Source organism: Chrysemys picta, chromosome 7 (genome assembly GCF_011386835.1).
Source record: "Chrysemys picta bellii isolate R12L10 chromosome 7, ASM1138683v2, whole genome shotgun sequence".
NCBI lineage: Eukaryota > Metazoa > Chordata > Testudines > Emydidae > Chrysemys > Chrysemys picta.
In genome coordinates this window covers 128,674,648-128,687,658 of record NC_088797.1, presented here as the reverse complement: position 1 = coordinate 128,687,658, position 13,011 = coordinate 128,674,648, and the positions used below count along the sequence as shown (strand labels likewise).

The following is a 13,011-nucleotide window of genomic DNA, read 5'->3' as shown; positions in this document are numbered from 1 at the left end:
CCAGCTCACCCACTTGCTGGGGCGACCGGTGCCATGCCAATGCTCCCTGCTCCCCAGGCACCACTGTCCCGGAGTGTGGGGGGATACAGGGCCCTGCACCCCCGGGTTCCTGCGATTCACCATGACTCTCGGCCAGCCAGTAAAGCAGAAGGTTTATTTAGACGACAGGAATACAGTCCAAGACAGGTCTTGCAGGCACAGACCACAGGACCCCCTCAGTTAGGTCCATCTTGGGGTCCCAGGGCACCACAGCCCCATTGGGGGGGGGGCAGAGCCCCGTCTGGGCTCCCTCCATTACCAGCCAGCTGCTGATAACTCCCACTCCCTCCAGCGTTTCTCACCCAGCCTCCCCCGGCTCCTCCCCCAGCCTTTGTTCAGTTTCCTGGGCAGAGGTGTCACCTGGCCCCAGCCCCCTCCTGGGTTCTCATGTTCCATGCTCAGGTCTCCTCCCTCAAGGCCAGTCTCCCATCCCCCAATGCAGACCGCCCCAGCCAAACCCCCCTGCCACCTTCCCAGCCAACACTCCCCACTCAGCATTCAAAGGCTACATTAAGAACAGTCCCAGTTTGTCACAACCACCCGGCCTGCTGTGGGGCAAAACCTTCCCCTAAGCACGGGCTGGGGGGAGCTGGCCCCATACAGCAAGGGGCCCAGCAAGGCAGCTGTGCCCATGGGCACCCTGCACGTGTGGCTGGGAGCAGCTGCACCCTGGCTTAGCAAGCCCGAGCCCACCGGCCACTGGGGGTGGGGATGAAGGGAGGCCCCAGTGCTGGACCTCGGAGAGTAGAGCCCTGGGGCAGGCTGGGCTGTCCCCCTTGGGGAACAGATGCTGGGGATAGCTGTAGACCCCTTCGTCCTAGGGGCTGGGGAGCCAGAGGGGAGGGGCCGTTGGTTTGCAGGCGTAGGTGAGAAGCTAGCGAACTCTGCCCTGGAAAACTCCCCCCATAGTGCAGGAGGCGGGCAGGGCAGAGGCCTGGCCAGTACCTGCCCGGGAGCTGGCTGGGCCCTGCCCACACGGCGGGAAGAAGGACCCGGTCCTGGCGGGAGCACCGTGAACCCTCCTTAGCATCAGGCTGGGGAAGGCACGTCTCCGTGTGCGTGCAAACACGTCTGTCCATGTGCTCGCACACGCAGGTCCACAGGCAAGGCCAAGCCCCTGACGCAGACGGGGAGGAATCAGGGAGTGCCCCACGCTGACCAAGTACACCAGCTTTAATGCCAACCTGGAGCATGGCACGTACAGATACGCTACCCTGGCCATGCATGTCCAACAGCCCCCGCCCTGGGCAGCTCAGGGGGAGCCCCCCTGGCCCTTGGAGGGTGGGTTTCAGCAGGCGGGGAGCTGACGGCAGGATGTTGGCTGGCGCTGGTCTCCCAGCCAGGCCCGGGGGGCTGCAGGGCCGAGCGAGGTGGGGGCTGCGAGGGGCCTGTTGCAGGCAGCCCAGGGACAAGTCTGACTCAGAGCGAGGAGGCCCCTGGGGGATTGCTCGCTGCCAGCCTGCGTGGCTCAGAGCAGGGGGATGCGCGAGGGCTCCCAGAGCCGCCGGGCCAGGTCGCAGGCCTGCTGGATCACACACTCGGCAGGGATCACGCCCAGGTGCAGCGTCAGCAGCTCGTAGCACTTCACCCCCTCGGCCGGGTGGTTCTTGCTATAGTAACGCAGCAACTTCCTGCACAGGAGACAGCGGTCAGGCGGGAAAGCCCCCACGGGGCCCCGGACCAGCCCCCAGGGGGCAGCGGGCCTGGGCCTTGGACCCACCCCAGATCCGACATTGGGCAGCGCACGCGTCCCTGGACCCGGCCACCCCATTCCAAGGACAGGCCAGAGGGGAAGACGTAAGAACGGCCAGGCTGGGTCAGACCAAAGGTCCATCGAGCCCAGTGTCCTGTCTTCTGACCGTGGCCAATGCCAGGTGCCCCAGAGGGAATGAACAGAACAGGGAATCATCAAGTGATCCATCCCCTGTCGCCCATTCCCAGCTTCTGGCAAACAGAGGCTAGGGCCACCATCCCTGCCCATCCTGGCTAATAGCCATTGATGGACCAATCCTCCACGAACTTATCTAGTTCTTTTTTGAACCCTGTTATAGTCTTGGCCTTCACAACATCCTCTGGCAAAGAGTTCCACAGGTTGACTGAGTTGTGTGAAAAAATACTTCCTTGTTTGTTTAAAACCTGCTGCTTATTAATTTCATTGGGTGACCCTGGTTCTTGTGTAATGCGAAGGGGTAAATAACACTTCCTTATCTACTTTCTCCACACCAGCCAAGATTTTATAGACTTCAATCATATCTTCCCTGTCATCTCTTTTCCAAGCTAAAAAAGTTCTAGTCCTTTTAATCTCCCCCATACAGAAGCTGTTCCATACCCCTCATCATTTTTGCTGCCCTTCTCCAGTTTCAATGCATCTTTTTTTGAGATGGGGCGACCACATCTGCACGCTGTATTCAAGATGTAGGCATACCAGGGATTTATATAGAGGCAATATGGTATTTTCTGTCTTATCTCTCCCTTTCTTAATGATTCCCAACATCCTGTTAGCTTTTTTGACTGCCATTGCACATTGAGTGGATGATTTCAGAGAACTATCCACAGTGACCCCAAGGTCTCTCTCTCGAGTGGTAACAGCGAATTTAGACTCCATCATGTTGTACGTATAGACCAGGGGTCGGCAACCTTTCAGAAGTGGTATGCCGAGTCTTCATTTATTCACTCTAATTTAAGGTTTTGCGTGCCGGTAATATATTTAAACATTTTTAGAAGGTCTCTTTCTAAAAGTCTATAATATATAACTAAACTATCGTTGTATGTAAAGTAAATAAGGTTTTTAAAATGTTTAAGAAACTTCATTTAAAATTAAATTAAAATGCAGAGCCCCCCGGACCGGTGGCCAGGACCCAGGCAGTGTGAGTGCCGCCGAAAATCAGCTCGTGTGCCGCCTTTGGCACGCGTGCCATAGGTTGCCTATCCCTGGTATAGACAGCCTGGCCAGGGAGCCTGGAGATCTGGGTTTGATCCCTGGCTTAGCGGCAGGTTCGTGTAACCTCAGCCCCTGGCGGAGACATGGGGATGTTGCGAATCCCTGTCCTGGGGCATATGGTTACAGGGGCTGAGCACCGAGACAGGGTCCTGCAAAGCTCAGAGCCCAAGTACTGTCAGCTCCCAGCCCCACCTGCCGGCTGTGACCCATCGCAGGCGAGGGGCAGCCCTGCAGCCCAGAGCTCTCCCCATCCGCTGCTGCCTAGCCAGCGGCCAGTAGAGGGCTCGGGGGCAGGGGCTGGCTGGGTCCAGCACTCACCTGTAGTAATCCCCTGCCAGCATCCCAATGGGAGCAGAGTCGTCGGAGAGAACGGGAACCTCGATCACCTCCAGCTTGTAACCCTGCGTGGCAAAGGGACAGCCGTGAGGGGCTGGGGGCTGGCCCGAGGCTGCAGCGGGGTGCTGGCTGCGTGGCCTGGAGCTCATGGGCAAGGGTAGGGCTGACCAAGCGCTTTGGGGAGCCCGTATGCTGGGCTGGGGGCTAGCCCCAGGTCCTGGGGGCTCAGGAACACGCCCCGGGGTGACCTGCCAGGGCCTCTCCATTTCTCAGAAGCGCTGCTGGGGGAGGGGCCTCGTCAGGCAGGTCAGAGGCCAAGCGCCCCCAACGCACCAGCTCGCTCTCGAACCAGAGGAAGTAGGAGCAGTAATAGTCGCCGTCCCGCAGCGTGAGTGTCGTGTAGCCCTTCTGCAGGTAGCGCCGCGCCAGCCCGATCAGGGACCAGACCTGGGGGGAGAGGAGGCAGCTGCAGCCCGGCGCAGAGATCCCCCCCCCGCCCCCACGGCTCTGCTCCCTTCTCCTCCCCCTCCGAGCCCTGGGGCGCCACTCCTACCGAGCGCCCCGCTTCACCAGCGTCGCGCTCCCCCGTCCCACCACCCCAGCTGGGCCTGTGCTCCCCCCAGCTGGGCCCCCACGGCTGTGCAGACCGGCCCAGGCATGGGCCCCTTCTAAGCCTCCCCGCCCCCAAACCAAGGGATCAGCGTCAGAGCCCAGGACCGGTACCTTCTTCTTGATGAAGGCAGCCAGGGCGCCCTTGCCCAGCTCCGAGGCAGAGTCCTCGGCCACGTTGAGGGAAGGTGCCACCATCTGCCCGGCGGTGCGGTCCACATAGATGAAGTGCACCAGGCCTGGGAAGTCCTCCAGGTAGGTGGGGGCAGGTTAAGGGCAACCAGTGACTGCAGGGAATGTGCGGGTGGTGCCCAGACATAGGGACCCCCCTGCCCATGGGTGCCCTGCTGAGCTTGCCCTAGGCAATGGGGAGCTCCCGCGAGCCCCCCAGATGGCTCCTGACGGGTCCTGCTTCCTGTCCCCACTCTTGGTGATGGGAACCCAGGTGCCGACGGCCCACAGTTCCAGCAGCACCTCCTGTATCCCCCCCAAGGCATCCAGGGGTGCAGAGGGGGGCTCTGTCCACAACCCCATGGCGTGGGCTACTTGGGGCCAGCCCAGTGCCCCCGGGACATCTCAGAGACCCCTGCCCTGTGGGACCCAACGTGGTAGCTGCTGGCTGGGCTCCCTGCAGGCTCGTCCCCCCAGCGCTGGGCAGAGTCCAGCCCTGCTGCTGGAGAGATGGGGCGAGCCCCCCCTTAGCTGTGCCAACTCAGCCAGGCCAACTGCCCTGAGCCGGCCTGGGCAGGAGAAGCCGCCCCCCAGCCCTCGCTGCACCGCGGGGACGGTCCCGGGAGGAAGGCGCCTGCCCCGCGCGGGGCTCTCTGGGCGGATGTGACACCATGGTGATGTTCCGCTTGCTCTTCACCAACAGGAAGTCCCTCCAGTCCAGCAGCTTCTCCCTGCGGAGGAAGAGACTTGGCCTGAGCACGGAGCCCCTCCCACCCCCCGCCTGGCCTGAGCCCCCCCTCACCCGGCCAGGCCCTCGGGCTGCCTGGCGCCCAGCGGGGGGCACCGCGTGGACACGGGGATGCCGGCCATGGCTGGCTCGTACCCCGCACTGGAGGGGATGGGGCACGTGCCTCCCCAGGGGGGCCCCACAGAAGAGCTGCCCGCTCAGCCGTGCCCCGGAGGTGCCTGGGGGTCAAACTGCCCTGCCAGTTACAGGGACACGTACCGGCTAAACCCGCCAAGGTCTGCGGCGTCCTCTCCACGCAGGGCCCAGGCCTGGGGGCTGGTTTCCAGCCACTTCCCCACGAGGCTAGTTGAAGTCCCAGCCTCCACGCCCCCTGCCAGCAGCCCCATCTCTCCCCCCCCCCACACACACACTCACTCACTCACCCCCTGCAACCCCCTCCCCCTCAGGCCAGCCCCCCCCACACTCACCGCACCAGCTTCTGGGCCCAGTCCTGCAGGCCCTGGGCCAGACCCTGGGCCGGCAGCGAGGTCAGGAAGAGCTGGCGATAGATGGAGCAGAGTTGCCGCCTCACGTTGCCGAGCGCCTGCAGGAGCCTGGAAGGAGACAGCCCCTGAGAGATGTCCCCACCTGGCCCCCACCCTGGGCTCCAGACAGCAGCTGGGGGCCCCAAGAGCCGCCCCACCTTGCTCACTGGGGTCCACGCCCTTGGCCTTCTTCCTTGTCCTTTGGGCCTAGAGACCCCCCCTCCAATCGCCTGCCCGGCCCCAGCCGCCCCTTCCCCTCCTCCCATCCCCCGCCCGGCCCCAGCCGCCCCTTCCTCTCCCCGCCCATCCCCAGCCGCTCCTTCCCCAGCCGCCCTGTACCCCGGTTTTCTCCCCACACCCCCATACTCACTCCCTGGAGCTCCCGGACTCCTGTCTGGAGAACGCTTTGCTCTTGAACTCCAGCCAGGCGTTGTGTAACTAGGACAGACAGACAGGGCAGCCGTGAGGCGTGCAGGCCGTGCCAGGGTCCCCGACCGCCCCGCAGCTCCGCGCTGGACTCCCACCTGCATGTCCTGCCTGCCCAGCTTCCTCACGAACTTGTCCATCCTCTGGCGCAGCTCAGCCAGGAGTGGGTGGGAGCGGGTGGGTGGCCCCACCTCCTGCCCCTCCCTCAGCTTCTTCTCCAGCACCAGGAACCCATCCAGCAGTTGGTACAGGGAGCAGGCGATGTGGGTGCTGGGGCTCTGAGTGGGTGTGAAAGTGGGAATCGGTTTGTATGACTTTTATGAGTCCGGCATGCCTCAGTTTCCCCTGCACTGTTCCCCCGTGGGTGGGACAGGACTGTTTGCTCTCAGGGCAGGCGGAGACAAGGGTGGTGTCGCCTGGCTGTATGGGTCTGGCCCCAGATCAGCGGAGATTTGAGACGCCGATGGCAAGTCCAGTCCCCAGGACACTGATACCCAAAGCCCCAGGGGACGGAGATCTCCCCGCCTCTGCGCAGGGAGGCTGAGCCACCCCCCCAGCTGGAGATCGAAGGGCTGGGAGGCGGGGGGGGGAGCTCAGAGGGGGCTGCTGGAAGGAGTCAGGGCTCTCACCGGGAGTCGGACCAAGGAGGTCACAGCCCGACAGCTGGAACAGGGGCTCCCTACAGCCTGGCCGGGTGTGGGGCTCCCCAGAATGGGCCGTGCTGCGACCTTCAGTTCTCTGGGCGACCCAATGGCTGACCTGGGCCGTGGCCAGTTACCGAACAAACCCGACTGTCTGAGCGCTGAGGGAGTCGCGGCGAACGCTGGCCGAGGGGCTAATGCACAAGCCTCCCTCGGGGTGTGTCCCAGCTGGACCCGCTGCCCGGAGCTCAGGGGGGCAGAAGGGGAGCTGCAGGGCCGGGGTCCAGGCTAAGGAAGCGGGGAAGCAGCGTGGCTCACCCAGGAGGGAGCCCGAGACCCCTGGGGCCCCGGCCCACTGACGGGCTCCTCCCACACTGCTCCACAGCTGGGGCCGTAGCACCGGCCCTGTGGGTCTGTGGCAGGCCAGGCTGGGCAGCATGCGCCATGCCCCAGAGCCAGCTCACCTTGGTCAGGAGCACCAGCGAGATGCCAGGCCAGAGCGGCAGGCAGTACATGGTGTGGGGCACCATGGGGCAGTAGCCCTCCCGCAGGTTCGCATCCAGGAAGATCCTTCTGGGGTTGGAGGCGTTGGGCACTGGGGGCACCAGGGCCTGGAGCGAGTCTTCTGCCACCTGGGGGGAGAGAGCAGCTGGCTAGACACCCCGCATCGGGGCAGGGACCCGAAGGGTTTACAACGGGCCAGGCGGCAGCAGGCTGGTCTGCCCACGTCCCAGGCAGCGAGGGCAGAGCTGGTGGCACCACCCCCGGGAAGCTGCAGTCAGGTGTGGGCAGGCGGGAGGCTCCCGGGCAGAAGGGAGTGGGCGACAGGTGGCGCAAATGGGGAAAACAGGCTGAATCTTGGAACAAACTCCCCACAAGGGGGATGGATCCGGCTAGTGGCTCAGACCCCCCCCCCCAGACCTTCCCTAGGAGCTTGTCACGCAGGGAATTCAAGTCTAGGCCAGGTGCTGCCGGGCCCGCTCAAAGTTTGGGCTCCCTGGCCAGAGGGGCAGGGAGGACAGGGTGGGGTTTGCGGCGATGGGCAAGTGTGACAGGCCCAGCCTGTGCTGAGGGGCTGGAAGACGCCTGGGGGGTGGGAAGAGCTCTGGGGGAGAAGGGGCTGCAGGAGCCCTGCGGACACCCCTCGTCTGGCCAGGCTGGGAGGCGCGTGCTGGGGACGAGGGCAGGCTGGCAGGGCAGGACTGCACAGCAGGACGTGGGCACCATGGGCTCTCACAGGGTCCTGCTCAGGGCGCGAATCCCCGGCTCACCTGGACATCAGCAGCATCTGCCTCCCCGGAGCCCGGCGGCTCTGAGCCCTCCGACCAGCTAGCGCCTCCTGTAGGCAACAGAGCAGCGGAGGAACCAGCTCCCCCCAGCACCGCATGCAGCCAAACCACCCTGCGGGGTTCCTGCCCGGGCCTCTGGGGGCTCAACCTCCACACAGACACCCCACCCCGGGCCCAGGCCTCCCCCAACATCCCCCGGCCCAGCCCCCTCATGGGCCCCTGTGCTGAACCTGCCACCTCTGGGGACACAACCAGTCCCCCGGTGCGAGACGGCCCGTCTGCCCAGGGACTCACCTGTGCTCTGCCTGCTGGGCGAGGGCTGGGGGGTGTAATACTCCTCGGGAATGGAGATCTCGTCCGCATCCTGCAAGCGAGAAGGGAGACAGCTCAGGGGGCAGCGGGACCCCACCCCCAACGACAGGGCAGGGCAGGATGGGCCCCCAAGGGGCAGAGCGGTGAGGCTGGGCGGGTTCCTCGGCCGGGGCACAGTCAGGCTCCGGGTAGCTGGATTCTATCAAACACCCCTTGTGACCAAGTGGGGGATTTTCTTGTGTTTTCCAATGGTTTGCATGCAGAGGGGGTGAGACTCAGTTTCCCTGGGTGTTATTGGTTTAATGAGGTGAGGGGAGAGGGAGTTTGTTGGTACAGAGGACCGGTTAGGGAACTTGGGACCCCAGCCAATGGCCTGGAGAATGGAGACCCCAGCGACTGGCGACCCGGCGACCCAGGAGCCCAGCTCAGGAGTTGCAGCCGGTCCTGGCCAGTGGGAGGACAATGGGCTGCGAAGGGAGAAGAGGAGGTGCAGGCGACCCTGTTTCCCTGGAGAGAAGGCAATGGACAGAGGCGGGGCCTGGGGCCGGTGATCTCAGATGCCCAGCTGGGAGCAGGGGGGCAGGGGCTGGAGAGGGGGAGCAGGCAGAGTCCACCTGGATACAGAGGGGACTGGGAGGTGCTGGGCTGAGGGAGGCCAGGCCTGAGGGTCAGAGTTTTTCCTGTGCTGGGTTCAGTCGTTCAATAAACCTTCCTGATTTACGCTGGCCCAGAGTCACTCCGGTCTAGAGAACAGGGGGCATCAACCCCTTCAGGGGGTGAAGGCCCCGGGGGTCCAGAGCGAGGGGACTCCCTGAGGTGGCCCACGGTGAGAGACAGACGTGCTAAGGCTCAGAGAGGTGCGGCTCCAGTAGGTGGAGAGGCCTAATGCCGAAGGAGAGTGGACCCTCGAGAAGGGCTGTCACACTGAAAGGGGTCCCCCGCACGGGGCCAAGATTGGGCATAATCTGTGAGTCCATGACACCCCTTAGCACAGGGTTTCCAGACCGCTGTCCCCCAGTAGGAGGCTGATTTGTTGTGTGTACCCCCAGGTGTCACCTCGCTTAAAAACTGCTTCCAAACCCAGCCGTAAAAATACAAGTGTCCCAGCACGCTAGTACTGAACAATGGCTGCGGGTCTCCTTTTTACCATATCAGTATCAAATAACTCCACTGGACTATAAACACTGCACTTGCCTTTCAGTGTCTAGTCTATGGAGCAGTGTGAACTAGTCATGGTCCGTATGAAACTGTAGTTTGTACTGACTCCGCCAGTGCTTTTTATGGAGCCTGTTGTGAAACTAGGCAAGTCTCTAGCTGAGTTGATGTACCCCGCGAAAGACCTCTGTGTACCCCAGGGGTGTGCGTACCCCGGTTGAGAACCGCTGACTTAGTGGAGAGTCGCACCCGAGTGCTTTGGGGCAGGGAGCACGGCTCCGCCTATACCTGCAGCTCCTGGGGCGTGATCCCCGCAAGTGAGTGAGTGTGTGTGTGTGTGTGGGGGGGGGGGGGGGGGAACGAGCCCATGCAGCTCCCAGCACCATAGGTCCTGATCCTTGATCCTGGGGGGTGGAGAACAGCTCTGGGGACCCTGCCAACCACAATACCCCCAACCTCTGTGCCAACCCCCGGGCGCCATGCCCAGCTGGCCCCACATACCTGCTCTTCTGCCTCGCTCCTGGGGGTGCCGTGTGGGCCTGGGCTCTTCACTGGGATGCTCTCGCTGCTCTTCGGTCTCTGGGGAGTCAGCCCCCCCTCTGCCAGCTGCAGGGAGAGCAGGAGAGCTGCTTAGAGGGGTCCAGCCCCCATCACAGAGGAGCACCCCTCCCCCGACAGTCCCACCAGCCCCAGGCTGCTCCCGAAGCCCACCCCCCCAGCCAGGCCCAGGGCAGGTACCTGGGGGCTCAGGTCCTCGTCTGCGCTGGGGCTGGGACACAGGTCCTGCACCAGGAGGATCAGGGTGAGCAGGTCGGCTGGGCGGATGGTGCTGGCACTCCGGCTGCAGAGAGAGGCGGCCAGTGAGTGGGGAGGGGGTGATAGAGCTGCTGTTCCAAGAAGGGTCATGGGGGGGGGCATCTCACCTGGAGTAGAAGGCCAGCAGCTTGGTGTGCACCAGCAGGAAGGCGTGCACCACCTCCTCGCCCCCGCGCTGCCCGCTGGCGTTGATGTGCTGCACCACCTGGCGCTCCAGGAACTCGATGCACTGCTCACACAGCTGGGGGTGGATCAGCCGCTCCACGGCCTGCGGGCAGGGTCACAGGGAGACAAACCCAGCGCTGAGCTGGGATACGGCAAGGGGACCCAGCGGCCCGGTGGGGCAGCTCCCGGCCACGCCAGCCAGGGAATGGGAGGAAACCCAAAGAATTCTGCACTCACGCCCCCCGGCACCCCCTCGGCTCCACCCAGGCCCCTCCAGCACCGCCCAGGCCCCCCTCAGGGCAATTCACCCCAGTCACACCCAGCGCCCACAGCCTGCTAGCCCCCTTCCCCAGGCTAGGCCCTCCGCCGCCCCGTACCTCCACGGCAAAGCTCTGCTCCGCCTCCCGCAGGCTGCTGTAGGTCTGGAGCAGACCCTGGAACAGGGCCCACACACGGCCGCGCTGCTCCGAGTCCGCCGGCCGCAACCTGGGAGCACAGGCGCCGAGTGAGCCGATTCCCATCCAGGAGAGACGGGCCCATCCCAGAGACCGCCCCTGGGCTCCCGGGGCCCCTCCCTGGGACCGACACACTGCTGCCAGCCGCTCCCCAGGCTCCAGTCGCTCTTCCCGGCCCTGAGCAGCCCTCGGAGACCGGCGTGGGGAACGCGGCGCCTCCTCCTCTGGGCTAGCAAGACTCCAAGCGCGGGGGACGTGCCCCAGCATGGTGCACGCTGGGACCTGGCTCCCCTCCAGTCCCATAGCCTGCAGCACAGCGACAGGCTCCACATTTGCCCAGATCCCTGCACCCCCCAGGCACAGCCTCGAGTCCCCCAGCCCCAGGGATCGGCCGCGGTGCTAGCTCACCAGTCAGGCGCTGGCTGCAGCGCTGACGTGTGCGTCCGGGTGAGGGTCTGCCCAGCACCCAGGCAGCACCAGATGCCCTCCCGGCCCAGCCAGCCACTCACTCCTTGCAGACAAGGTGCGAGTCCAGCGTCACCAGGCCAAAGTGAGCCTCGGCCAGTCTCCTCAGCACGTAGAGCTTCCGGCGCAGGTCGTCCTCGCTCTCCGAGCCGTCACCGTTCACCGCGATGTACAGGCACTCCCCGAACTGCAGCGCGCCGGCAGGGCCAGGCAGGAAACAGCAAATCCCCACCCCTGTAAGACGTCCTCGTGCCGGCTGGGCCTGGGGCAAAGCTCCCGCGCGGGCCGGCCCTCGCCAGCAGGGAGTGGGTCTCCCCGTGGGTCTGCTCGGGAGGGCCCCCCCGGGAGCACAGCCTGGGGATCCTGCCCCGGAGGGACCCTCCCCCCACGCGCGCACAGTGACCCAGTGCAGGGCTCTGCCCAGGGGCCAGGCCGGATGGCAGCTGCGTCCCAAGTGGGGCTAGCGCCACGCTCCCAGCAAACAGCCACACGCTCCCCTTGCCGGGGGGCGGGTCCCTGGGCACCGTTACCATGTGCAGCACGTAGAGGTGGCCGCCGTCCTCAGCCGAGAAGCAGGTGTAGGTGTCCGAGAGCCGCTCCAGCAGCGTCCCGCAGGAGATGATCATGGGGGCAAAGAGCGTGTTGATGCTGTCCTCGAAGGCAGGCGGCTGTAGGGCAGGGACAGACAGGCCATGAGCCAGTCCCACTCCAGCTGCTCCTCCTCCACCCCCCCCCCGCACACCCCCAGCACAGTGCCCCCAGTCCCTCCCCCCAGTACCCAGCTGCACCCCCGCTGGGGTCTGGAGCTGACCTCTGCCCCCACCACCTGACAGGGCCCTCAGCCCAGCCCCTCCCCCCGGCCCAGGGGGCTTGCTGCACCCCCAGTGAGACCTCTCACCTCGCGCCCCCCTTGCTCCGCCTGGCAGAAGCGCCGGCGCAGGCTCTCTGTGAACTCCTCGTCGGCCCAGTAGAACAGCACCTCCGCCCCCTCGCTGGCGATCAGCACGCACTTCATCTGGGGGGAGAACCCGGGTCAGCACCAGGGCCCCTGGGCCAGGAGCCCACCCGCCCCATGGAGCCTCCTCTCCCCGCCCGGCCCGGGGCACACACCAGAGCCACTTGCAGCAGGTGCCCGCCCGGCGATGCCCTGCCCAGGGCGCTGGGTGCGAGACAGCCCCGGCCGGCCGAGGGCAGCGTTTCCCCACATCCTCGGCTGCTGCGGGACGGGGGCTGGGGAGGCTGCCCCCGGCTCAGCGCCCAGGTCCCTCCGCTTGGTTCAAGGCCCCTCATTCGCTGCTGGACCAGCTGTTCTCCCCCCCCCGGGGCTGCCGTGGAGAGGGCAGACGGGGCTCCCCCCACAGCCCCAGGGACCGGCTGCCAGACCCACGCTAGGGCACTTTCAGACCCACCGACGGAGGCGGCGGCAGGGGCGCGGGGCGCTGCCACACGGGCCACGCCTACAGGAGCCCCCTGCCTGGGAGCCCTTGGGCCAGTCCCGCCCCGTGCCTCAGTTTCCCCGTGACCGTGCCCATAAAGCTGCTGGATAAAGCTAACGGGGGGGAGGGGCTCGTTCCCCTGCGGGCAAGGCCGGAGCTCCCCGGCAGCGCCCACCCCCCCCCGGGCCGGTGGGTACAGGGGGCGGGACACCCCACGGCGCCGGCACGGGCAGGGCTGACCTCGGGGGCCCCCGCGGCTCCCCGCTGTGGCTGGGGGTCAGCGCGCGCCCGCCCTGCCTCAGTTTCCCCACCCAGCCCCGACACCCCAGCGGGCTTTGCTGGGCGGGTCCCGCCTGGCCCGGGCCCCCGCCCCCCGGTACCGTGTCCGCGCGCTTCCGCCTCCGCCCCCGGGCATGTCATGTGACCCCCGCCCCGCTCATGTGACCGGCCCGGCCAGGGGGAGGGGCAGCCGGCCCCGCCCGG

At 65.5% G+C, this 13,011-nt stretch overlaps 2 protein-coding genes across 4 annotated transcripts in view; both read right to left on the bottom strand.

Moving 5' to 3' along the window:
* PYROXD2 (pyridine nucleotide-disulphide oxidoreductase domain 2) overlaps positions 1-154 on the bottom strand; it is a 20,386-nt gene extending 20,232 nt beyond the window's left edge. The window contains exon 1 of the mRNA XM_065553608.1: positions 14-154. Coding sequence (XP_065409680.1) covers positions 14-35 — 22 coding nt within the window. The 5' untranslated portion in view covers positions 36-154. The remainder of the gene's footprint in view (positions 1-13) is intronic.
* HPS1 (HPS1 biogenesis of lysosomal organelles complex 3 subunit 1) lies at positions 141-13,011 on the bottom strand. 3 transcript variants are annotated; one of them, XM_005289367.4, is made up of 19 exons: positions 12,909-13,011; positions 11,991-12,107; positions 11,623-11,760; positions 11,137-11,279; positions 10,550-10,658; positions 10,115-10,275; positions 9,930-10,032; positions 9,693-9,797; positions 8,019-8,088; positions 7,707-7,774; positions 6,900-7,067; positions 5,893-6,072; positions 5,739-5,806; positions 5,312-5,437; positions 4,763-4,827; positions 4,040-4,185; positions 3,650-3,763; positions 3,299-3,381; positions 141-1,670 (listed from the first exon to the last, which is right to left on the bottom strand). In XM_005289367.4, the coding sequence occupies exons 2-19, from the start codon at positions 12,105-12,107 to the stop codon at positions 1,508-1,510; spliced, it is 2,127 nt and encodes a 708-aa protein (XP_005289424.2). In that variant the 5' UTR covers positions 12,909-13,011; the 3' UTR covers positions 141-1,507. The 3 variants fall into 3 exon arrangements, with proteins under 3 accessions (XP_005289424.2, XP_023956247.2, XP_023956248.2); XM_024100479.3 differs by lacking the exon at positions 12,909-13,011 and adding an exon at positions 12,203-12,902; XM_024100480.3 differs by lacking the exon at positions 12,909-13,011 and adding an exon at positions 12,502-12,902.

What these genes read in the sequence shown, in the direction of transcription:
- HPS1 (XM_024100479.3), bottom strand. Translation starts at nt 12,382, where the DNA reads ATGAGGGGCCTTGAACCAAGCGGAGGGACCTGGGCGCTGAGCCGGGGG. An exon ending in CTGCTGGCCTTCTACTCCAG is followed by an intron (nt 10,033 to 10,114) that starts GTGAGATGCCCC and finishes CTCTCTCTGCAG; the next exon opens with CCGGAGTGCCAGCACCATCC. An exon ending in CAGATGCTGCTGATGTCCAG is followed by an intron (nt 7,068 to 7,706) that starts GTGAGCCGGGGA and finishes CTCTCCCCCCAG; the next exon opens with GTGGCAGAAGACTCGCTCCA.